This window comes from Crocodylus siamensis, chromosome 4 (genome assembly GCF_052110815.1).
Source record: "Crocodylus siamensis isolate JL-2025a chromosome 4, ASM5211081v1, whole genome shotgun sequence".
Lineage (NCBI taxonomy): Eukaryota > Metazoa > Chordata > Crocodylia > Crocodylidae > Crocodylus > Crocodylus siamensis.
In genome coordinates, this window is record NC_143398.1 from 43,223,398 (window position 1) to 43,250,159 (window position 26,762).

The 26,762-nt window shown below is 39.8% G+C and overlaps 1 protein-coding gene across 9 annotated transcripts in view; it reads left to right on the forward strand.

The window, feature by feature from the left end:
* CADPS2 (calcium dependent secretion activator 2) overlaps window positions 1-26,762 on the forward strand; it is a 619,537-nt gene that overhangs the window by 422,795 nt on the left and 169,980 nt on the right. For all 9 annotated transcript variants that reach the window (XM_090042182.1, XM_090042184.1, XM_090042183.1 and 6 more), the window contains exon 9: window positions 16,554-16,620. In XM_090042182.1, the coding sequence (XP_089898308.1) occupies window positions 16,554-16,620 (67 nt within the window). The remainder of the gene's footprint in view (window positions 1-16,553; window positions 16,621-26,762) is intronic.

Sequence of the window (26,762 nt, forward strand, 5' to 3'; positions counted from 1 at the left end):
CGCAGGGCTCGGTCCTCGGGCCCACACTGTTCAACATCTTCATCAGTGACTTGGATGAGGGGGTAGAAAGCACCCTGTTCAAGTTTGCTGATGACACTAAGATGTGGGGGGATGTGGGTGCACTAGAAGGGTGCAATAGGCTACAAGCTGACCTTGACAGGTTGCAACGGTGGGGGGATGAGAATAGGATGGGGTTTAACACTGATAAGTGCAAGGTGTTGCACATGGGGAGGAAGAACCGGCACCACACTTACAGGTTGGGGAACTCCCCTCTTGCCAGCACGGAGACGGAAAAGGATCTTGGAGTCGTCATTGACTCCACGATGAACGTGGGCTGGCAGTGTGGGGAGGCAGTCAAGAAGGCCAACCGTACCCTGTCATGCATCCACAGATGCATCTCGAGCAGGTCCAGGGAGGTGATCCTCCCCCTCTATGCGGCACTGGTCAGGCCGCAGCTGGAGTACTGCGTCCAGTTCTGGGCGCCACACTTCAAGAGGGACGTGGACGATATGGAAAGAGTCCAGAGGAGGGCCACTCGTATGATCAGGGGTCAGCAGGGCAGGCCTTATGAGGAGAGGCTACGGGACCTGAACCTGTTTAGTAGCCTCCACAAGAGAAGGTTAAGGGGGGACCTTGTGGCCTGCTACAAACTGGTCAGGGGGGATCAGCAGGTATTGGGGGAGTCCCTGTTCCCCCGTGTGCTGCCAGGAGTGACCAGGAATAACGGTCACAAGCTGGCGGAGGGTAGGTTTAGATTAGATATTAGGAGGCGCTACTTCACAATCAGGGCGGCTAGGGCCTGGAACCGGCTTCCAGGGGAAGTGGTGCAGGTTCCTAGCCTGGGGATTTTTAAAAGGAAGTTAGATGAGCACCTTGCCGGGGTCATCTGACCCCGGTGCTCTTTCCTGCCAAGGCAGGGGGTCGGACTAGATGATCTACCTAGGTCCCTTCTGACTCTAGCTACTATGAAACCTCTCACACCCGAGCTGCGACAGAGTTTATTGTTTTCAGATAGGCCTCATCAGCCATCTTTAGGCCCACAGTTAAGACAGTCATGGAAAACAATCATCCTAGGCTGTGGGGGATTGCTGATGATTTGTGAATGCAATTATTCTGACCCATATGCAGGAACTTGCACTTATCCTACTTACATCTATAAGCTATAACCTTAATATTTTGTTCTATATTAAGAAAAGTTTGTTTACTTCAGAACTTTAGGCCAAACTGTTCAAATCAACTGCAACCTAGTTATCAATGCAACAGTTGAACTGAAATTTTCTTTTACACTCCTGCTCATTGTTGCTGAATATGCTGACTTCCACAGGAGGGCAGCATAGTTAAATTTTAGAGGAAACAAGTGGGGGTGGCAGAGGCAACCTTTAAGAATGAATTACTTTTTACATTGAAAAATCCTATTTGGTTGTGTAGTTTAAAATTAAAACTAAGTATATGAAAGAATATAAGTAAAGTTTTTCTTGGTCAGTATGGATCAGTGATTCTCAAACAGGGTGCCATGAGATCTTCTGAATACCAATATATGCATCTATATATCACAAGATAAACTCGAGATTTTTAGATAGGTATTCACAGTGTCAAAGCCATTCTGACCTGCTGTATTATTTTTTCCGTAGTCAAAGCAGGAGTAAAAGCTAAGACCTGGCATTTTCTGAGGGGGGGTGGTGGTGTCTTGAGTCTAAAAAGGTTGAGAACTGGTATACATTAAGCAGTTACTTTACTAGTTTTCCTGTATAGCCATAATTAATATTAATATTAATAATTAAAGAAGTGTATCACAATGCAGATACCATCAATTTGGAGGAAATGTTGCAAATTTTGAGGCTACCTAAGGGATTTAATTGCACCCATAAGATTTGTTTGGCCAAAACAGCTAGTCTAACTACATCAGAGATTTAGTTAGTCTTTAAGGAGAAAATCTACCCTGCCTTCTCTCAGATATACTAAGCCATGTGCATCCAGTCTGGGGGTAACAGCCCAAACAGGTGGTAGGGAAGATTCAGAGAGCAGTACTTGACTCTTCCAAAGTTGCTAAACAAAAGAAGGGTCCATCTAGATAGCCAGGTCGAAAAGTGGTCTCACTGGGCATATCTACACGTGCATTTATGCCAGCTTAAATTTACTGTGCAAGAAGCTCTGTGCAGTAAGTGGGAATAGGCTGGCATATATATATATGCAGTCAACCTGGGACTAAATTTAGTACCAGGTCAGAGTAGCCCTCAGTGTGGCTCTGTGCCCACCAGGGGGAGCTCCAGCCTCTGGCCACATGGCTGCCAGTCCTTGGAACTAACTTTAGTTCCAAGTTGAAGCCAGGAGAGGTGGCCAGCCAGAAGCCTTGGGGCTGGGCTCAGGGCAGCCTCCCTAGTGACTGGGCAGACCCAGCAGGGAAGCACCCTGGGTTCCAGCGCAGTAACATGTCTACATGTGCGTTGCTGTGCAGTAACTATTCAGGTATGACGCGGGCATCAAATTTACACTCAAGTTGGCATAAGTCACCATATTTACTGCGCAGTATGGCTGTACACATGCAAATGTGCAATTGTGCATCCATACTGCACAGTAATTTTGGTTACTATAGTAAAAGTGCATGTGTAGACATGCTCACTATGTAGAAGAGAGTTTTAGGATGTGGTTGGCTTGAAAATCTCAGTCTAAACTTTGAACAACATCATTGGACAATACAAAAACATTTTGAGGGTTTATCCTGTTTTAAAAGATAGCAAAAATGCCACCATTTTCACATTGTAAAAAAGGTGTTTTACAATATTTTAATTTACAAGTAAATTTCATTATGAAGAAAATATCTGTGGAACTTAAAATGGAAGTTTATGTGCTCTGTGTTCCAGAAAGAGTGTAACATATAATCCTTTAGTGACTTCACTGTTGTTGTTTTACTTTTACTTTTGTCTGCTCAGCTTCCCTGGAATTGAGAACTTATAGTATAGTATAATATATACTAGTGTAATATACTCTATAAATCTATATGGTCTACAGAATCATATATCTGTATAACCATGCATATATTAAAATAATAAAGGGATTGAGCCTTACTTGTAGGGATCTCTGCAGTAATGTTCATTTTCCAAAAGGTGGCTCTGGCATTCTCTCAACAAGTAATAAATTCTACGTTCCATCAAGTGCAAGTGTATTAACCTATACTTGTGTGAATGTTTTCGAGTTTAGGTGTTTCAGGATAGGCACAATAGATAAAATATATAACATTATTTAAATTTCCTGTAAAGTAAAATAGTATTTGAAAAAGACCAAATTAAAGTGATACTGTGGCTTGTATTTTTCTTGTCTATTTTGTTATTCCTTAACAGCCATCACTGCAATGCTTTATCAACGTGCCAATAAATGCAACATATTCAGAACAAGTCTATTTTTAGTATATAATATACAAGCTATTACATTACAGAAGAGTCCCAAATAGAAGGTTATTACTATGGATTTTTGATCATTTCAGTAGGGAATGTTACCCTTTCCAGAAATTATATAAGGCTGTTTAATAATGTTGTAGAAAGGACCTAATTTTTCATCATAAAAATTAATTTCTGAAGAAACTCAGTTTCAACTTACTCATTTCTGTATATTTCTCGGAGGAATATTTTAAATACATTTTGTTCATTATGAAAGCGTACAAGCTGAAAGACTAAACAATGAAATTATTACTAACAGTAAGATTTTGAAAAGAATCTAAGTGATATGAACACACCTACGCATACTTCCTTGTACTGTTCTAATACCTTTAAAAATACTACCAATCACAGATTTCAATAGCAAGTTTTCTTAAAATGTGGTTTGCAAAGAACTGGTTGGTCACTGTAGAATCTTTCCACCTTGTTTCCATGTATTAAACTTCTCTAAAATATATTTCCCAATTTTTATTTTTCAATGCAAGAAACTTCTACAGTTGTCACAGAAAATCGCTCTGCTTGTGACTGAGAGGAGAGATAGTCCTATGATAGAGCTTCTCTTAGGCATGGACCACACAATGAAAACACTATTTTATGGAAACAGACCAGCCAGTTTCTTTATATTGCTATGAGAGTCAGTGTCTGGTTCCATTCCTTTCCTCTCCAATTTGAGAGGCTAGAATGCAATTGAGGCAGTCCACTCAACTTCTGGAACAGGGAGTGCCTTTTGTCACTCTACAGCACCTCTTCTGTTGATTTAGAAGTGGTATTCAGGGGTTGCAAAGAAGTTCTATTCAACACTTTTAGTTGAAAAGGGAGTGTTCTAAAATATGATACCTTGTCTGGGAAACAGAATAACCTGGAGGAAAATTAAGTAATTCCTAGGATACTATCAATACAGAAGACGTCTTTCAACCCTAGTCCATAAAGTAAAGGTACACCTTCCACTTAATTAATAGTCTTGCAGATTTCTAAAATTTGCATGTGTGCACCCTTTTCCTCTGAAGAAATCTAGCAAGAAGAGCAGAATATGCTTCTGCTCTACTGTTATTTAGGTCACTTACAAATAGTCACCCAGAGCAATATTTTCTTCCGTGCAGATAATTATTTTAGTTAAGCTTCACTTACTACCTCTTTTGAAGTACAAGTTGATCATTTGTATGTATAAGTGTTGTATATGTACAAATGTGCTGTGTTTTTCTTTTGTTCAGTAGAGTTTGCATTCGCTAGAAGTTTGTCTTCACTGATTTCATTAGGTTGGGTAATAAAGTGCATCCGGCAACTGAGAGTCGTTAAACCTGTTGTCCCAAAAAGACACAAGTTGTATAATTCCCTCTGCTTTGCTTTAAATTTACTCTTATATTTGGGGTGATATGGTGGTTTCTTATTTACTTTGAATGGAACCTTCCCCCCCACCCATGCACAAACAAGTGGGTCTTTGAGCTGGGGGGTCTTGGCTAAATTCCAAGGAGGTAATTCTGTTTTGCCTGTCTAAAAGTCTCAATGTTTTTTACTTACATAAGAATCTCCACCTTTTTGTCCTAGATGGTGTTATAGGATCACAGGAAAGTAGGGCTGGAAGGACCTCACAAGGTCACGTAGTCCAACCGCCTGCCCAAGGGAGGATCATCCCTGACTAAACCATCCCAGCCAAGTGTCTGTCTAACCTGCTGTCGAAAATTTTCAGGGATTAAGATTCCACAACCTCTCTAGGTAGCCTGTTTTAATACTTCACCTCTCTCATAGTCAGAAAGTTCCTCCTAAACTCCAACCTAAATATCCTCTGCTGTAGCTTGAGGCCTTTACTCCCAGTCCCGTTCCCCATAGCCAAAGAAAAAAGCCCATCTCTGTTCACTCTCTTATTGCCCTTCAGATATTTGAAGACTGTTATCGAATCTTCCATCAGCCCTCTCTTCTCCAGACTAAATAACCCTAGTTTAGTGGTGCTCAAGCTTTTTGGACTCAAATTACCCCTCACTGGACTTGAGGCACCTCTCTATACCTTTTATGAATCAAGTGGTACCCAATTTAAAAAATAATGTATATATTACAGTGCTTATCTCTTTGTAGGAGTGCCAGGCAGTGCAGCTGGTGGATCAGCCAGGCTACAGCTTGTGGGCACACAAATCTGGGTGGGCACATGCTCCCCAGTGTCCCACACATGCACACCCCACCCTGCACACCCACCCCTGGCCCCATACACTGGGGGTAGGGAACAGTGGGTTGTGAGTGAGAGGCACCAGCAGGGTTTGGTGGGTGTGGGGGGGAGGGGATTGTGGGTTGGGCCTGAGGGGCACAGACAGGGCCAGGGGGTGGTTTCTATTTAAACTATTTACTGGGTCAGAAATGACCATCGATGTTTAAAAATGCATCCTGGTACAAAGAAAATTGAGAAGCACTAGATGACTTCCTGAGGTCCCTGCCAGCCCATTTTCTTTGATTCTATGATATAAGGCAGCGCTGTTCAATGTCTAAGATCCCACAGCCTACACCAGTGGCGGCTACCACTACGTGAGGCACAGGTCACCAGGCTGTGCCACATAGATGCTTCCCTCTACCCCCTGTTGCACTGTGTGCGTACATGAGTACCCCTGCCCCCCGCCACTACTGCACTGTATAGATGCAATTTCCCCTCTCCACCCCTGGCACCTGCACAGTGCTCTGCACTGCCCTGCTCTACTCTGCTCTCCTGGTATGGCAGTAAGCAGCAGTTGGGAGAAGGAGTGGGGAACCCAGAGACTCTAGCTGCTGTTGCAGCTGTAGCAATGGGAACAGTGATGGCTGAGCAATAGCCTGGAGACTGCAACTTTACCCCTTTTGGGTGAGTTGGACAGCTCTAATATAAGGTATAGCCTTATTAGGGTACTTTGTAGTAGTCTAATCTGGCTGTGACAGTATTCCAGGTGATAAAATTCAGCTCCAGAAGAAAGTCAGAGAAGTCGCGATGGAAGTTTGGGGTGGGCAGGGACCTTTCATAGATCCTGTTGCTATAGGATCACTCACTGGTAACTCCAATAATACCCCCTGCTTGAGAAATTAATTAACAAAGGACAATCATGCATCTTCACTTAAAAAAGCAGTTTTGACTCAACTATTTTTTCATATAAATGGGAAGTAGAAAGCCTTTAATTAGCCAATTATAGATGTTATCATACTTCATTTTATAGCAGTATTCCATAGTTGTCATGCATGACTATCATTTTTATCACCTTGGCAGTCCTTTTGAAGTTGACAGTTTTCCTTTCATTAACTTCCTTAATTCATATATCTAATTCATTTTTTTGTACTACATAAGGTAATTATTTATTGTCAAGCTATCATATTTATTGCCCAGTTGATAGAAATACAAGATACAGGATGCGTCTTGATACAGATTACACATTCTTTACTGTGCACTTAATTTAGTACTTCCTTAATAATAAAATTCACAGTACCTAGAGTTACCACACAGTAGTGCCAGCACATAGTTATTTAGTGACACTTACTGCGCATTAGCCTAATAACACTACCCAGTAGGCTATTAGCATGCCTTTTGCCTTGACACACTACTGTGCGGTGTTATTAAGCTAATGCAGCAAGCATCTCATGTAGATGCTCCGACTTACTCAGTAATGTTGAAGTGATATTGAATGCAACAACATACTGTTAAGATACAGGCATGTATCTTGAATGTAAGAATATTTGGATGCTTCCATGTGTCTTTATTAATCAAAATGCTGGGCATACAATGAAATGTAACTAAAATTAAAAGCTTATAAGAATGAATGAAAATAAATTCTTGGGAGGAAAAAATGTATTCCTATTGCTCATTGAAATAAACAAAAATATTTTTCTTCAGTTTTGCTGCTTGGCTTACTTGACAACATTACTTAAGTTTTCTATGTCCTTTTCTGTCATTAATTATATTAGAAGTTTGGGCTGGGTTTTTTTCTTCTTCCATTTATTGAAGGTTTATTTACTTTTCTTTCTCAAGAGCACAGAGAGTACTAAAACATATCTGAGAATGTTTACTGCTAGGCTTCTGATGACCCAGGTCATATTGTTGTCTTGAATCAGTTTTCTCTCTCATCCTCAACAGAAGACAAAAAAAAATGGCTTAATCTTGTGGGGTTAAATAAAAGGAGGAATGCAGTTCAAGAAAGATTCCTTTTATGCAGGCAACACAGAACGTGCAGTGATGACTGAAAGTGCCTGTGGGCATTTGGTCCCTATTGGTTCTCACATTGAATGCAATGATGCCCACAGATAGCCTGTATTGTTGTCAGTTAAATGGGATCATGAGTGTCTGAAAGGTGTTTGAGAATGAACTGAAAATCATTTTCACAAGTGGATGATTACTTCTGCCACATGTTAACTGAACTCTATCAGAATGGCCCAGATTTTTGAGACTGCATTAATTGCTCTTTCAACCTTGACTGAGGTTTCTCTTTAAGAAAACCCTTTGCTGGACTAAACTGCCACATGTATTGATTTTTCTTTCTGTATTTGTTCATTGTTTGTGATAAATGAAGCCTTGTAAAAGTAGAGGATTTATCATTGAAGATGTAGATGGATTGCTTCATTCCTTAGAATAAAAAAGCTGGATTAAAAATGATCTGTGTAAAAGAAGTAATAAGTCCTCTTACATTTTTTCCAGCAATGAATAGTTCCAGTAGTTCCATACAATTATGTGTTTCAGCTATTCATTAGTGCTGATTTTTCATCAAAAAGTAGGACCCTGAACTCTCGCAGCGTGGACGTGGAGTAAATAAACTACTGCCTTCTTTTTCATATTCAGCTTGTATGCCACCACATAATTGAAACTGAACTACAATATTTAGCAGTACGTTTTAGACTTTTTGTAATACATGACAGTGTACTTTGAAAAACCTTTAACCTTATTACATCTAAAGATTCACGTGGAGTCAGATTTTGCAGCTATTTTGTTTCTTGAAACCACTACAACATATTCAATATATTATTTCTGAGACAAAGAGATATAAACTTGTATTTGTATAGTGGTGTATATAAACCCAATAGCTATCCTATCTTGCGTTTTATATCTCTAATACAGAAAATGACGTATGAAAACTATATTAAATGTGCACAAGGTATATTTTTTGCCCTTCAAAAATTGCAACAACATAGAATAGTTTATTAAATAAATTCTGCTGCTTTATTTCTTCTCTGAGTTGATAGGAAAAAAAGGCAATATTGCTTGGTGGTTTTGAGTTAAGACTTTGAAATGGCTGTTATTTAAAAAGCAAACTTTTTAAGGAAAGTTTTTCTTCATAGTTTTGGAGACAGTTGATTTAATTGACTTCTCTTTTATTATTATTGTTTGTTTTATGATCATACTTGGAGCTATAATCTGTGATTGGGATCCTGTTTTTCTAGCTGCTATACTAGCATAGATCTAGGCAGTCTCAAATTACTGACAGTCTAAGAATATGAGCATCATATAAAGGACTGAAGAGCAGATTAAACATACACCCTCTAAATAAGTGTATATATTATATATGTATAAAAATGATTTGATATATCTCATTTTTTATTCAAACCCACCCATTAAGTATTGGGGGGTTTTTTATATGTAGATCAGCAAAATTCAGTCTTCAAAAAGAGGTAGATGGAGCTAATTAATAATAACCAAAAGAAGAATTGTACTCTTACAGGATACTGTCTCAATACATAGCTGAACTATAATGATCCAAGAATTACTTATGGTCATTCTGATGAAAACAGAAATAAAGAGAGAGAATGTTTGACCAAGAATGTGATATTTTTGAGGAATGTGGTTGTGGCTATGTTTGCATATCAGCATTTTTGGTGCATTATAAATAATGGTTCTTTGGCTCATAGAGAAAGCTAATGTTTGAAGGAAAGTCTGGTGTATGGCTTTCACAATGGCTGAAGGTATTCAAAAGGGTACAGTCTGAGGGGCATATTTTTTACATTGAATGATTGATAAGATCCTGCAGGTAATTGGCAACAGATGCAGGATTGAAGAGGCAGGCTGCAGCTTTATTAATTTATTGGTGGGAAAGGGTGCAACATGCCCTCCATCCTCCTCGTATACAAGATACTTCATTGAAACCTGTGTGAGGTTACAGATTTTCTACCACGTAACCAGTAAGAGTAGATTCTTCTCAGCTTTCTTCTTGGACTCCTTTTTAAAAAAATTTCCCACTTTGTCTTTCTTTCCCCCTATCCCTCTGCAAGGCGAGTAGAGGTTACCAAAGAAAAACTCAGTTAATAAGGCCTTGTTTTTCTTCCTGCTATAGGTACACAGTCCATCAACAAACTAGTTCCTGTTTGCCTCTATGAATTGGCCCTTTAGCTTTTATCAGAACGAACATTCGTTAAAATTTCTATACATTTCTCATATTGATTTTTCAAATTCTACTCTTCATGGAACAGAAATTAAATTATTTATGATAGCACAGGAGTTTGTATTTACAGAAACAATATAAAATATAAATATTGCTAATTAGTTCAGTATTCTACAATAGGAAATAACACTCCCCATTAGGAACAGCATTGGAAGAGGGATTAATAGTACAAGATTCTTGCAGTGCATTTATAGTGATTTGTAAAACCAAGTGCCATAAGGATTTTCTTCTCTGTTAAATCCCAGCTTTGTGTCAATAATGGTAATTTCTTTGTTACCTAATCCTGTGTAAAAACAGCAGATTTTAAAGTTAAATAGTCAATGTTCCATTCTATTCCCACCTCAAGGAAGCTGTTACTTAACACCTTACTTAGGTATAATCTGGTTGTAATAAAAGGAAGCACATACAAGTATTTAACTTTTATTTCTGTAGTTTTAAGTTGACTTTGAATACATTACAGAATGTAAGAATTGTCCACATTGAAATGACAGCAAAGACCAGATCTGCCATACTTTTTTAATTAAATAAAATTGTTTAGTGTTTGGAGGGGTCCTTTTTAATTCCTGTTTTAAATGCTTCACTCAGAGATCAACTATGCATGGCTCCTTGTTCAGTTACATGTTTTTTGTCATGAGCAGTTCTCAATGCTGTGTTCATTTGGTTTTAGAGAAAGATCTAAAAGCCAGCTTTTCTGGTATGGGTTGTTCATTTCTTGCTAGACCTGTAATTAATTCTAGATTTAAATCCAGCATTATTGGCCGTGAATATTCCCTGGTATAGGGGAAATGTTAGAATATGGCTCCCTCTGCTATCTGAGAAGCTATGCCCAAGGGAAAGAGCATGGTCAAAGATGTCTTTGTACCTCATTTTTTAGCTGCTTATTCCCAGCCAGTGTATGGGCTCCATGGTACTGTCAGCATGCAGCACAGGTTAAAGCAGTCTGCAGGCTTCTATGAATTATGCCAGAAAGATTAGCGTGGTACAGGGTAAGTTCATGATTGACAGAGCAAGCAACCACTGTGCAGTCCACCACCCCCATTTTTGTGAACATTGTTGTTTTTCCTCTAGAACCCAAAGATGAGGAAAGTGTCTTTAGTTATTTTTGGCACTTTTCATCAAATATATCCATTCATACCCACCCTTTTCACTCCCCCTCCCGCCTTCCCTAACAGAATCAGTAAAATTTAAGGAAATGATAAGGGTGGGAGAAGTGGTTTCTGTTGTGGGGGAAGAAAAAGGAGTAAAATGTTCCAACTTTAGAGAATATGCTTGCTTCTTTTGAAATATATAGAAAAAGTACAAACCTTCACATTACACATTAGAGTATGTTTCTGGCACACTGTGTGGTAAATACCTGCTTATTGGGAAACACTCTAAATTCTCACATAAAGCACAGTAAAATATGTGCTCCCAGTATGCCCTTTCTTTGACATGTCTGGTTTACACACCCTTTTTCTTAAACTTTCTTTTTTTATTGAATTTTAGATAATCATACAATTGAGAAGAAGATAGGAATTACACAGCAGGCTCTAGGGTATTCTGACAGAGCACAATCACATAGTAATCCCGCAAACAGACCTGTTGTACACAAACCAAATTGTCTGATCTCACCAGGACAAAAAAAACCCTAACACACTGCTCAAGTAATGTAGCATATTCACAAATTAATAGCTAGGGGCAAACAAAGTTATCTTTATTTTGTGATGATACAGGATGAGGAGGTCCCATATATGATATAATTAAATTATTACTGATGTGCACTACACACTTCCAGTACAGGCCATTTATATCATTTTTTAGAGTAGTGATGAAGTGAAGGTGTACATTTGGGCTAGGGACAGAAATTACACATAAACTGGTATAACTGATTGGAAAGTGGCTCAAATTTGTAACACAACAGAAGTTCACTGCACACAAGCCACTTTCAAAATGGCCAAATCTAGTTTAAGATAAACCTGGATGGTTGTAGTATCAGACTTAACTGATTTAGGTTAAATTGGTTTATTGAACTTCTGTCCCAGATCCCCTCCAGAGTCAAGTTAACTCAGTTCCCAAGCATCCCAACATGCTTTGCACCTCCTCCACAAGCCCCCCTTGCAGGTTGACTGGGCTATCCATAGCCTAAGCTGTGTGCTCAGCTCAGCAGGGAAGCATGCTTTAGCACTGCCCGGCTTCTGGCCTGGGCCACTGCAGACATATGGCTGCAATTCCAAAATCAAAAGTGACTGTCTGTTTACTTGCTTATCAGTTCAATCTATGCAGTTTAAACTAACCTGCAAAAATTAAATTGATTCAGCCTAAGGCTTTTTGACTGTCTGCTCTTAGCCTTGGAAACTCATATTTCTTTCCTGTATTAAAGAGAATAATAAAACAAATTAATGCCCATGTGCTGGAGCTCTAGTGTCCATGTGTTGTTGCCCCTTAGATGAGGGACAGAACAATTGGGTATTGGAGCCCAAAAACACAGCAACAGTTATTGTCACAGGAAACCACAGTCCCAAGCCCTTGGCCCTCAGGCATCCATTTTCTCTGTGCTCTCATGTGGCTCATAAGCTCAGTGTCCAGACTACACTCTGCTCCTGTGGACAAGAGTGATAAAGTAGAAAGCTAATATGTTTTCTCTGGAATTGCATACAGATGTCACATTTGAAGCAGTTCAAATACCTCTAAAGTTTTTCCAAGGGCAAGCTATACAGATGCACAAAGCACCCCAAAAAGCAGCCAAAGGCTAGGGACAGACATTCAAAAAGTCTGAGCCTGAATTGATTCAATCTTTGCAGGATAGTCTGACCTGGCTAGGCTGAATAAGTTTGTAACTGCACAGACATCCCAGAAATGCAGGCATATGCCTGCAGTGGCTCAGGCTAGAAGCCAGGGTCTGCTAAAGTAGCCCTCCCTTCCCTTCCCTTCCCTTCCCTTCCATAGTTGCGAACTGAGGGGTGTGGGGTGTGGGCAGGCCACAGCAAGATGCTCTGACTAGGGAGGGGTTCCCCCCTTCTGACCAGCCCAGCAGGGAATTGATAAGGATATCACAGTGTTTATCACCCCTAACTCAGTGTTTGTCATCCTGTTAAGAAAACAACAGAGGTACCTGCTGATTCTGCCTTTGTCCCATCTGCCACAGCACGGACCATAGGCAGTATGTGATTTAGTAGCTAATGCTATGTGTCTGAGTAAGGCAGGGGGGTTGGGGAGGGAAAGGGGGAGCAGGGGGAAGCCAGGCAGATGCCTGCAGTCTCTGCCAAGCTCCAGCTAGGGAGTAGAGGGGAGGAGCCAGCTCTGCTGTGGAGCAGGGAGCCCCATCCAGCCCAGAGAGCATGCTGGGATGCTGGGGGGAGTCTGGTTTAATTTAAACCAGCAAGGAATCTGGAACAGACATTGTATAAACTGTTTTAATGCAAATAGGTTAAGGCTGATACCACATTCAACCAGGATTGTCTCAAACCAGTTTCATCCATTTTCAAACTGGTTTGTGCGCATTGAACATCTGTTCTGTTACATGTTTAAACCAGTTTCTGATTACTTAAACTGGTTTATGTGAAATGTTTGTCCCTGGCCAAAGAGCTCCACAAAAGTATCTGTTTGAATGAGGTGTTATTTAGCTGTTATGGTGGTGTTAGAGTGATTTAGTCATGATGGTCCAGGATTTACGTGAGACACAAAGATTATACGAGAGACTGTAGTTGGTCCAGTAAAAGATGCCACCCTAAAATCTTTGCCCCTCATACTATTTAGAAGCATTTTGCTGTTTCTGTTTCATGTTGGTCCTGGGACATAGGGTCTGCTACTATGAGATCCTTGCACTTCTGTCATGAGACTGCCTCACCCCACTACCAGAGCCAGGTTTTTTCTCTTTGGCCCCCAAGCCCCATGTACCTCTTCAGTTCTCTTGGGCAGGGGGAGGGGGGGGGTCTACCCAAGACTCTTAACTGTGCAGTAGCCTAATAATACTGTGCAGTAGTGCACCACAGCACAAACAATGCTAATAAGCTACTGCACAGTATTATTAGGCTACTGTGCAGTAGATAAAGGCATCTTGAGTGAACTTGTATTTTGGCATCATCACCTCCAGCACCCCCCTCCCTCCCCAAAGTCAGCGGCGCTGCTAGAAGCAAGCAGAAAGGCAGAGCAGGGGAGGGGGGGTGGGAAGAGGTGATAGAGTCTGGCTGCCTGGGCAGGTGTCCCTGTTCCTGGTTTGTCCCTGTCTCTGGCTGCCATGCTGCAGCCATTTGGCAGTTGTATGCCCAGCACACTGCTGCCCAGCTGCCCATGTGGAGCCACTGCTGAGGCTAGGAGCAATCACGACACCCCTAGCTCAGCTGCGTGGCCTGCCCAGCCAGGCGGAGAGATGGAGAGTTGGGAAGGGGCAGACAGAATGCGGCTGCCTGTCAGATGCCCGTCAGTCCCCAGCACTGTGGGTATCTCCGTGGGCTCATTCTGCAGGGCAGGGAATGTGCCTCCACAGCTACCAGCAGTGCCTGGCCCAGCTCCACCTGAAAGGGGGGGGGGGGCAGTTTGTGTGTGTGTGTGTGATGTCCCTCTGGCACTCTTGTAACCACAGTATCCAGGGCAGTTGCCCACATTGCCCACCCCTACGGCTAATTCTGCACCCACTCTATGGATGGAAACCATGCCACATGTCACTGCAGCCTCCTGTCATAGCCCCCAGGCCAGAGAGCACATGGCAACATGCAGCTGTGGTGATTTGGAAAATTCCAGCTGGAGACAGGGCATGACAGGAGCTGTATGCATGTCCAGTGGCTGAAATGGGCCTTTTTTAATGTTTCCAAGCCCACTGCGCTTGGAAGCATTTCAAGTGCTAGGTCTACCTCAGTCCTGAGTTTGTTCTGAAGCAGCCATGTCTTTGTAGGGTAGCATAATGCTTGGTGTAGCTCTTCCCTTTCTATACCTGCCTACTTCCCTTTAGTCCATAGATTTTACATTGAATTATAAGTCTTTGTTGCAGCTTTGGAGGCAAAACTTCACTTGTCAGTTACCATTGCACCAGACTTCACTCTTTGAAGGATAAAGCAGCTGGTTTTTTACATGTAGAACAGATAAGCAGGTGTCCTGCTCTTAAGCTTCAAACTGAAAATCATTCATATTCCTCCTCAATGCTACAACAGAAGACTTTCAGTTTGTGGTTCCTTCTACTCAGCTTTGTATGGATGTTCTTTGCAAGAACATTGATGCTGCTCTTGGTAGTACACACAATGAATAGAAAGGCAAACCATTATTTGAGAGTGCAGTTGTCAACATAATCTCATTAAAGTAAAATACATCACCAAGCATTCAGGATCTGAGACCCTGAAAAGGCTGCTGTGGCACCATTTATACAGAGGGGCCTTTCCATTCAGTTACTGATACCTGGAACTTCAGATTCCTATCTAGTAGCTATGATGAGTGGAACCTCCCACACTATCACCAGAATTTACACCATTGAACATGCACTCCTTTATGAAATATTCTTTTTGAGAAGAATACATTCCTCAGGGTGCATCTCTGTAAGTGGGTAAAGCTGGGCAGGTGCTCCTGGTGCTTGAGGGCCTGCATGGTAATTCCCAGGATATGCAGGATCAGGTCCCTCAAGCCCCTGGAACACATGTCTGTAGTGGCTGGAAAGTGCAGGCAGCTCTAAGCTGCCCAGGCTCTCCTGCCACCAAACAAATAGACATCTGGTGCTAAATAGTGACACAAATTAATATCTCCTTTGTCGTGGCCACATATTTGTGGCATGAGAAGGGGCATGGACATCTAATTATGTGGCCTTTGCGCCACAATAAAAGTTGTATGGCAGCAGCATGGCAACGAAAAGCAATGTTTGTTTCCATCCTTAGATGTTTTTTGTCCTCCTTTTTTTTTTCCTTTCTTTTCTTTTTTTTAACCACAGGCTACATCCTTCCTGGTTGAGTGCTCAGAGTCTGGAGATGATAAAGGATCTTCAATAAAGCCTTGCTTTACTTCTGTGTCCCTTGCAAGACAATTAGGAAGCTTACTCTGCCACCTAAACAGTTATCATTAATTGTGGTATTGTTCATTTCGTTGTATTGTTGATTGCTTTCTGCCTCAAGAGTCTTGCAGTTTCTGTCACTCTGGGAAAGATATCCTTATTTTATTAATATTGCTGTCTGTACCAGCTATCCCTGTAGTTTGAGAAATCACAGTTTCTTTTATGTTAAGAGAATAAAAACCAGTTTCTTTGATGATTGAGTTTTTGAGAGTTTTTTTCAAATTTACACTACAGTCGGTATTTTACTAACCACATCCTTGCTCTGCCATGTTGGAAGAATACTGGCAAAAATTCAAAATGCAGATGACTCTATAAAGAATAAATCAGACAACTTTACATTCTGATTCTTCTGCAGAAGGAAATATGCTGTTGTGTATATACCCATAGGTTTGCTAAGTCATGAGTATTCTTTTTTCTCTTTTATTTTCATAGCATCAGTTGACTGAATAAAAACAGATTAGCCTTTTTTAAATATCAGTACAATCCATTTGTTCCTGCTTTTCTTCTTCATGTATTTTTTAAAATTACAGTCAAGTTTTTAGTAGAGACATAGCTCGCTATACATCTGCAGTTTCAAAATTTGAATAAGTAGGGAAAAATTGCTCTTGTTTAGAGATGACAGTGCTTAATTTAAAGAAGGGCTTGGTAGCATTTGTGTATTTATTTACATTGCTTTTATTTACATTAACTCCTCTTAATTTCACACTGGTTTTTCATAGAAAAAACATTTTCCTTTCACAGATATTTATATGCTTTTGGACAGAAGGTTTGGAAAAGATGGAAAAAACGCTACTTTGTCCTTGTTCAGGTTAGTATTTTTCTTGTCTACCAAATTGGGACAGTGAAGGTTTCCAGAAGCATAATTTCAAAGCTTTAAATGCTTTTGGTTTCTAAGCAATCTATGCAGTGTTGTCATCTTTGGAAATAGATATCATACACTTACGTTCAAAGTATTGCCCAGATTTCCTAGCATCAGAAGTCCTACCAAGCTCAGAACAAGTGAAGGCACTTTACAGATGCATAGGTCAGATCCTGCTGTTTAATAATGTACAGTATAAAAACCCAAATTTATACACTACTGTATTAAATGCTTATGACATTGAATGATCCCATGAATAATGGCTCTTTCTAGTAGCACACAGTTAAACTAAAACAATATTTTAAAGGGGGTGATAATATTTTCTCCTCCTTAAGTATTCTAATTCAGTTATTGTAGCCTGTGTTTGAAATTAAGTCAAAACAACAAAGGATTATTATATCATTCTTTGATATATTTTATGTTCAGTGTTTCTGTTTACATAGGCAATTTGTAATGAAAATAAAATAATAATAATGATAGCAAGTGCAAGGCTGTTCTTGCTTCTGGCCACAAAAATATGCTGAGGTATCATATCTAGCCTTTTTTTCCAAACCCAAAACTTTAAGTATCTCTTGAATTCCAGCAAGAGGTAATAAAATACAAATGTATAATTAATATATTAAAATAGAAATGCATGTCTGTCTTTCTTAAGTTTTTTTAACTGGAGGGATGACAGAACAAGGAGCAATGGTCTCCAGTTACAGCAAGGGAAGTTTAGGTTAGATATTAGGAAAAAAATTCTCACTAGGAGGGTAGTAAAACACTGGAACAGGTTATCCAGAGTGGTGGTGGAATCTCCTTCCTTGGTTTTCAAAATCTAGGTAGACAAAACTTTGGCTGGGACGATCTCATTGAGGCTGGTCCTGCTTTGAGCAGGGGTTTGGACTAGATGACCTTCTGAGGTCCCTTCCAACCCTAATTTTCTATGATTCTATGATTTAATTTAGCATGTTTAAAAAAGTCAGTATTTCCTTCCTCATACCTGTCTTCAAAGTGTAGTTGAAAGTTCCTGAGCAAATTTAGAGAGAGTTGCCCTTCCATGTTTGTCTTGTCCAGTTAACAGAAAAAGATTCTTGTGATAATAAGAATCTCCTTAAGTATGTTTTAATTTTATTATTGTCATGATTCAGGGATGTCCAACTTCTAGGTGACAGGGGCTGCATGCCCTGCAGGCCACAGACCCTGGGGCTGCATGCTATCTCCGATCACTGTGCGTAACCCTGGTCTACTCCCAGCCACATCCCCAACCTGGGTCCACTCCAAGCCACACAGGCAGCTTAAGGCCACTCCCAGCTGTGCGTGCAGTTCAGGTGGCGCAGGTCCACTCCTGGATGCAAATGCAGTCTGGCTTCTCTCTTCCCAGCTGTACACTGAATGTGAGCAGTGAGACCCTTTCCTTGTCCCTTCCCACCATGACATTCTGTCCCCAGAAGTGGAGCAGGAAGCGGAACCCAGAAAAGAGAGGTACAGCCCAGAGCCACCATAGCAGCAGGAGCAATGGGTAGAGCGGCAGCTGGGCAGGAGCCTGTGAGCTGCATGTTCAGTCTTTGGGGTTCACAGTTGGACAGCCCTGTTAGTTGAATGGAACTTATCACCCCCAAGAATGTTTTAAGGCTGCAGGCTTCTGTAATGTTGGGTAATTAGACCTAGCAGCTCCCTTATAACATTCTGTTACTCATCCCTGCTCAGGCTCTTCCCTTTGCCCTTCCAGTGATTAGAATGTAAAGGGTTTTGAAATTGAAAAACAAAACAACAACAAAAACTTTGTAAAAGCAAAGTTAAAAGTTATGAGTACGCAAGTCCAGTTCTGCTCCTGTTCAAGTAAATAACAAGTTCCCATGGCAACAGGGTGAGATTGTGCTTCATATCAGTAACTTAATGGTAAAAAGCCTTATGAGAGTGCATAGGCTCCTCAGCGGGAATATTGACTTTACTTATTGTTGACAGGTTGTTCTGAGCCTTCTAAGGCTCTGATGGGAGGTTTTTAGTGCCCTCCAAGGTGCCTATTGAGGGGGAGTCCCTGATGTGAATATTAAGATTTGTATGTAGAGGGAAGCAGGGAATCCCTTAAAATATATGGAATAGGTAAAATACCTCCTTATCCTGCTGTCTCACTATGCTTTCTTTCTGTATCTCCTGGACTCTGCTGCCTACCATTTTACAAAGGTTTTGTTTTCTTCTTACCTGCCACTGTCTTCTGTGGACTTCCTAAGATATGCACAAGTGAACATTTTAGGTGGCCAGAAAGGTTGCTTGAATACTGGTATTAGGAAGATTAGTTAATTCCCTTAAAGTGAATTAAAGCACCTCCGGTTTTCTATTCTTAAGCTATAATGTAAGGGAATTTAAAAGCATTACAAGAATTTTCTAAATGTTATGGAGTACTTCTTTCCATATCAGAACTTTATTTTGGCTCGTATCAGTACGGTTGATACACATTATCTATGTGACAGAAACATACAGTTCAAATACAGGCTTTATCTACTATATCTTGTTAACTAAATAGCAGCTATATAATATCAGATATACCATCAGCCTCTGTGCATCGCGTTAGTGTAAAAGAAAGATGTGAACAAACATGGAACAATGAATATCAACTTGTATTGATTTGTAATTCACACAGATGGTGATCTCTCTTCCCCCACCCCATATTCATTCAAATTATATTGTTAAACCATTAAAACAGTAAGGACATGAAATTCAGTCACACAGTGATAGAGAGTTTCAACCTGGTTTACTCATGGCTATGAAATGTGACTCAAGTGTGAAATTAGACATGTAATGTTAATAGCATAAAAAAAACTGATATGAAGACTACGTATTCCTGTGGTCATTATCCTTATTCTAAGCTACTGCTATTTTAAGAGGGAACAATACAATTGTCTAGGAAGGCTACAAGTGGCTTTTAAGTGTTTGGAAATTGTAACTAGTCTGTTCTGTGATATAACTATTTGTGTGTTCCTTTTAATATACACTCATTTCTCCAGAAGGTATTCTATACCTCTTTTCAATCTGTAAAGTGTGTGGGCATGATGATGGGGAGCCAGCCTTTTCGGATGAACTTGAAACAGGAACAAGTTTTTGAAGTTCATCAAAAATCACCACCCATTTCTTTGACAGCCCACTTCTGTTTTAATGTCTACATTAAATCAGTGAGGTAGTGAGGACTCTGATGCATAATAGTGTAGAGAATAGTTTATTGTATATGTGCTTTCTTTTAAAACTCACAGCTTATTTATAACTCTCAACAACCAGCAAATTAAGCAGTAGATAACATGAGAAAGTCTATCAACTTATTTTTATTAACCTCGGTTTCTTTCTCTGTTCTTCTTCTTCTTTTTTTGTCACTGTTATTAGTTGCGTTTTTTTCAAATTAACCTGTGTGCTCTTGTTAAAAGCCTCATACAACTTTAAAAGAAAATCATTCATCTTATTAGGTTGTTGAGGAAAGGGCGTCACAGCTGGGAATGGCCCAGTCTATGTTAAATATTTCAATGGACTGCCTGGCAGGAGAGCCATGTGAAAGGAAGTAAAACAGATCAGTGACACCTTGATATTATAGCAAATTCTAAATTACAGCTGTCTCAGTCACTATTTTGTTTCAAACATGTAAGGACTATCTCATTTCATATACTCTTGTAATAATTCTGCAAAGCTAAGAGAAAATATTTTACAAATTTTTTGAAAAATAGGTCTTGCTTTTCCTTTATAGGCCAGTTTCACAAAACTGAAAAAGAAGAATAAGCCAGCCCAGGTGAAATAAAAAAATTAAGCAGAGAAATGTGGATAATGATAGGAATTGTTTAAAATCATTTTATTAAATGGGACAAAAAATATAAGGAAAGAAGATTACATTCATATATGAAATAAGTATAGACAAATAGAGAATGTGGTGCCACTAAACATAATACAGTCAAGGAACTCTGAAAAACTGACCAACAGAGTAAAACAATATGAGGGAAATCTCACTAGTGGTCAGTAGTATAGAAATGGACAGTAGTGTTAAGGACAATAAAGAGTTTAAATATATCAGGACTAAAAAGAACCTTCATAACGGAAATTGTAGGGTTGTCAATGGTAGTAAAGAAGAAGCAGGAGCGCTCAGTAAATATTTCTGTTCTCTATATGGGCAACAGCCAGATAAAGTATTCATATCATATTTTGTATTCCATCAGTAACCGAATAGAATGTTAAATTATAGCTGTTGCTTCTGCTTTTTGTGTTCTTGTCATAGACTAGATGCTTTTCCAGAATTGTGCACAAGCAGTGGCTCTTTCCATTGCTGCACCAAGGTCCTTTGCATAGATTTCACCAAGGAGTTGGCAAGCAAGCAAGTGTTCCATAATCTGCACATCACTGCACTTGAATATATTCATGTCATTTAGAGGATCCCCATTTGATCATGTTTGTTTTTGATCTTCCAGTTTGCATGCGCAGGCAATTCAGGCATCACTATGTTGCTCAGTTTATATCAGCCCCTCTGGGAAGATTCTCCTGAGGTTCCAGGTCCGTTTCAGAGCACCTGATTGTGCATAATCTTTGCTTCCATAACCTCAGTTGTGTCCTGTCAGCCTTTGTGTCCAACGGCACAACATTGGTCACAAAACGTTTTCACGCTTTATGCCATTTAGTTATTCTGTGTGACCATAGAGTACATGCTTAGGGTCTTCCATCTGTCTTGACCTTTCTTTTTGACTTGCTACCTATCTTCTGATATCAGGTGGTATAATGCCAGCCAGTAAATACAAACTATCCTTTAGTGTTGGCTTTAGTCATCTTGTTATTTCACAACAGCTGTCATTTAGAACTGTGTCTACTTTCTTTGTATGACCTGATTGTTCCCATGCTGGTCATGCATGCTCCTCAGTAGACTAGCACAAGGCAGTAGCAGTGGTTCATAATGTAGCTGGATTTACTCCCCACATTGATGTGACCAACTTTTAAAGTACCTTGTTGCAGTCATTGACTTACCTTTTTGTTTTCTCTACATGTGCTTTGTAGGTAAGTGTTCAGTCCAACTGATTAGTCAGTGGGATTCTTTCCTAGATGATGTTTAATTTCGGTGTGGTTTCTCTTTGGCATAGGCAAAAAGCTGTGACCTGTGTCTGGTTGGGTTGGCAAGAAGCTGGTTCCTATCATAGTAACCTTAGGGGCTGCTTGGCAAACATATTAGTCTGTCCTCAACAATAGTGAAGTCCTTCTCTTGCAATGTGATGAATAGATTATCAGCATATATGAAGTTCCTCATATTGTTCTTTATGGGTTGGTCATTGGTATATATGTTAAAAAGGATTGGTGCTAGCACATTACACTGTGGGAGGCCATTTCATTGTCATCTCCAGCAGCTCTGTGTCTTGCATAGTTCTACATAAAAACATTGATTCTTCTGAAAAGATTGGATGAGCTGCGCTAGGTGGTAGTCAAAAATCATATCATAGACTTGGGCAAGCAGGTTTCCATGGTTGGCTGTGTTGTATGCCACAGATAGGTATACAAACACAACACATGTTATCATCCCTCTCTGAAATCCATCTTCTATATGCTGGGTGATGTTTAGTATTTGGCCAGTACAGGACTTGCCAGGTCTAAAGTCAACTTGTTCTGGTATTAAATATGTAAAAGGCAATTGAGAATAAGGTGTTCATAAAGCTTCTAAAGATGGCACAGAAGGGCCACTGACCTAAAGTTCTCTGGGTCTGAGGTATTCTTCCCTAGTTTTAATAGAGCTATTACATGGACTTGTCATCATAGTTTAGATATTCTAAGGGTTGATGAGCAATTGTTAAAAAGGCATAATATTCATAACTTGGTTGTGGGACCAAAGTGCTTGTTCTACTCCGCGCATATGTCATCAACTCCAGCTGCTTTGCTGTTCTTCAAGTGATTTATTCCAGCATCAAGTTCATCTGTGTATGGTGTGTTAAATTGATTTTCCTCCAGATCAGTTTGCCTCCTAATATGTATTTTAGGCTGTTTGTTTGAAGCTTTAGCTATTTACATTCAATATTTTTATACCAGAAGGTCTAGATTCCTCATATCTAACAGTTTTAAAAGAGCTAGCTGAGAAGTTGTTTGGACCATTGTTGATTGACTGTTTGGAAAGCAGAAGATGTGCTGCTATTTACAAGGGGTAAACTAAACTTGGGAAATTGAAGGTTGGCAACAACTACACTGAAGTATATGTGAGAGAGTTGAGCAGTCATTGATCAATCATTAAAGGTTTGGGGTTTGTTTTTTTTGAATAGGGGACCTGTTTCTCTTCCCAGCTAGTTATGTGGCATGTAGGAATAGCCAACCTAACATACTTAACATACTCCAGTTGGCTAAGTGGGTCAGGCAGGACTACTTTAAATGTTGCAGTTGTTTGTGGTCAACAGGAAAGACCATGTCAAAAATAAGACTATCAGGAAAACAATCAGTGTAAAAAAGTTGACCGATCTGCGGGCAGCGCCTGGGGTGACGTAACAGGGAAAGCATGCAGCAGGGATCCAGAGACACACTAGGCCACAGTTAGCCTTGCAAAATATCCATGAGACAATATTAAAAAAAACAACAGCTTTTCTGCTATATTAGTGTTATTAACATCTTTTTATTGTATTATCTTTAGCGTTATTAAAATCTTTTTATTTTATTATCTTTATAATTTTACTTTATTTTGACTGACTTGATGACTTATGCGTGTATCTTTGCTTTTTTATATTTTTCCTTGATCTCTACAAGGAAAATGTGGTGGCATTTTATATCATGTGACTTGTATGAACAAATTTAAATATCAATAGCAAAGTATACACAAATGCGATTTTGATATTTACTTCCTCTGAATATTTGTCAGTAAATACAGTTGTTTAGAAATTTCAGGAAGCAGAAGCAAAGAGAATTAATTTAAAATTCAAAATGCATATTTGTGGGTTATATCTTGAATAACTCACTTAACTCTTATTACAGCCCTTTTGACTTAGGGCTCATTAAAAGCCAGCTATTGGCAAGTCCATTTAAATAATTTGGTGAATAATACCACTTGCTGAATAATTTGTTTGGGTATTAGTATGCAGCTTCAGAGATGGTCAGATACTACCAAAAACTATTGGTTTAATGAATTATTCAACAAAAAACAGCAGTATTTACTCAGTAACACATTCAACAAACTTTATTCAACCAGTTCTTCCCTTATTCACCAAACCAAAAAAAAAATGTTTATAGCTTCATTTTTCTCTGCAGTTTTTTTGTGGTCAGTGGCTTCCTGCAGTGTCATCTCCTTAGCTTCCTCAGACATCCTAGAAATCTTTAGAGAAAAAAATATAAGAAAATTTGCTGCACACAGGAGCCATGAACATAGGAACTGAATTTGCCTCTAGATTCTTGAGGTGTAATGTGCTCTTTTGAAGTCACGGGGAGTTTTGCCCTTGACTTTCTTTGGGCTAGCAGTAAAAAAACCAAAAAAGGGGGGAAGTTTTCTGAAGTAATACAGCTCACTTTTCATCCATGAAGTCAAATGGATATTGCTTTTCTAAATGTACATGTACAATCATTATTATTAGGAATTTCTATAATTCATAAATGTTTTAGGTTAAATGTGTAAAGCTATTACCTTTCCCTTAATATAAGAGATTGTATTGGCAAAACAGTGTTGTGCTTGGTAGTGTAATTGTACCAGGTAAAGATTTAGTAAAACATAAAGCTAGCCCAAAGGCTAACTGAAGAATTTGAAGCAGGTGACAACATTTGGGCATCCCTAATTCTATCCCAAACAATCTGTTGTGAGAAAACATAGAGCATCTGCAGTGACTTGTCGCTAGGAGGATAGAGAACGAACTTGAGCCACAGATCCTATCTGAGAGTTTCCAAGGTTGGGGGATTATTAATATAATTAGTATCAGGAGCTATTGACAAACCTGTGTATGTAAACAGCTATATATATTCCATGAAATATATGTGGCAAGATGGGAAATACAAGCTCAAAATTACCTGCCAGTTGGGGATGGCTGTTTAAGTGGTGTTAGGTATTCAAGGGAATTCACAGTGGTCACTTTTTTACTGAATGTAGCTTGGAATGGGGATCCATGCGAAAGAAGGTTTAACATACATTTGAAAAAGGAACTATAATTTTTTTTTTCTTTTGGGGAAAAAAAAATTCTTTCCTTTATACTACAAATCCTTCCAGGCAGAGCATCTCTTGTATTTGTTCTGGTAAGTATCTAACACGTTTTCAGATTCTGTAAGAATAATAAACATTTTGTGGGGCAGCAGCACTAATTCTTTAATGAGACAATGTTAATGCAACTGAAACAAAGTGTTTTGGAACATATTGTTCCAAACGCACTCATTTCTCTAACTGAGTTAGATCAAGTTACCAATCAGTGGTAGTTCAGTACTTACCCAGTATTAGCCTTCAGATTTTATAGATGTTACTAATTGTAATCAACCTCTCTAGAATTAATATTATAAGGATGGACAGTGATATCCACAGTTTCCCATCGGGGTCAAGGTACAATCATTGTATAAACAAATAGCGAGACTCAGAGATCTTAAATTTTTGTTTAAGACCAATTTCATAGGGTGAGTATAATAGACAACAAGAAGAGAGTGTGCACAGGGAAGGTGATGTTTTTAATATTGTGCAGTTACAGAAGCAAATGATATGTGCAACTTGATGGTTCCAAATTATTTTAGATATTCCCTGTCATAAACCCTGTGCTCATCATACAATATGGGTCCATAACAACAGAAAGAATTTCTCCACTGTTGCAAAATGGACACAAAGCTAGCACTTCAAAGGTCATGGAGGTCAGAAAGTTGACTATTTACCCCTTGTAATCATTAGGGCTGTGCGAAGCTTCAGTTCGTGATTCGATTCGGTGGAGATTTGGCCCAATTCGGTGGCTGAATCTCCAAATCTGAATTGAATCAGAGGACCTTTTAATCTCTCCAAATTGAATCAGAACCCTCTGAATTGATTCAGAGAGATTCGGAGATTTGGACATAGACACAGCTTTAAATGTTTTTTCTGTGTACCTCTAGGTAGCAGAGGCTTGTGAATGCTGCGATGCCAGGACACATGAAGTGTCCCACAGAACCCCGCCCTGCCCCCCCGTGTCCCTGCAGCTCAGCAACTGGTCCCTCCTGGGTCTGAGGGGGGGCACCCGGGGTCCCCCTGTGGCCAATTGCTCAGCTGGCAGGGGGTGCAGGTCCTCCCCCCTCCACACGCTCCCCAGTAGACCCGTAAGTGGACCAGAAGTCCTTCTGGTCCACTTCCGGGTTCACCACCAAGCACATGGAGGGGCCCCCCACACTCCTGAGGGATGCTTCGTGCACCCCAGCATCACAGTGATCACGAGCCGCTCTGGTACCTCGAGGTATGTAGAAAAAATATTTAAAGCTGTGTCTGTGTCCAAATCACTGATTCTCAGAATCAGTATCGAATCTTCAGATTCAGATTTGACCGAATCAAATCAGGGTCAGTGATCTGAATCAATGAATCAAATCACTGTCCTTGATTCGGACCAAATCCAAATCAAATAGGGCCTGCTTTGCACACCCCTAGTAATCATAACTGGGACAATCAGGGTATTGCCAGGACCTACACATTTACAGCCAGCAGTCAAGCTCCAACCTCTATATGCTAGAAATGTGAGGATGCTATGGGGGTGGTATTGGGAGTATAGGAGAACTATACACCCTCCCCAAACGCTGGCTTTCCAGCTTTACATTTTGTTACAACAAAACTAACATGGGTTAGTTACATCGGTGCAAGAAATCCTGGAGTTTGAGTCAGCATGCTTCTCATCTACAGAAAATTCAAACTGAAGATAGTTAACATATTATCGTCTAACAAATATTGCGGTTTAAGATTAGTAATTTCTATGTCTATTATTGTCTGAAAATATAATCTTGTTTCTGACCACAGTTTTCTTAATGGTTAGTATTGTATCAAGTTTTTCAAGCTGAATTACTGACTTATCTTTTATGGTCTCTGAACCTCATCTTGTGATGCAAGGTAGTCTGTGATAGTGAAATCTGTACTAGCTATGAGAATCAAGGAAACTGGAATATAACCTTATCATGATCAGGGTTTATTAGTATTGCAGATAACT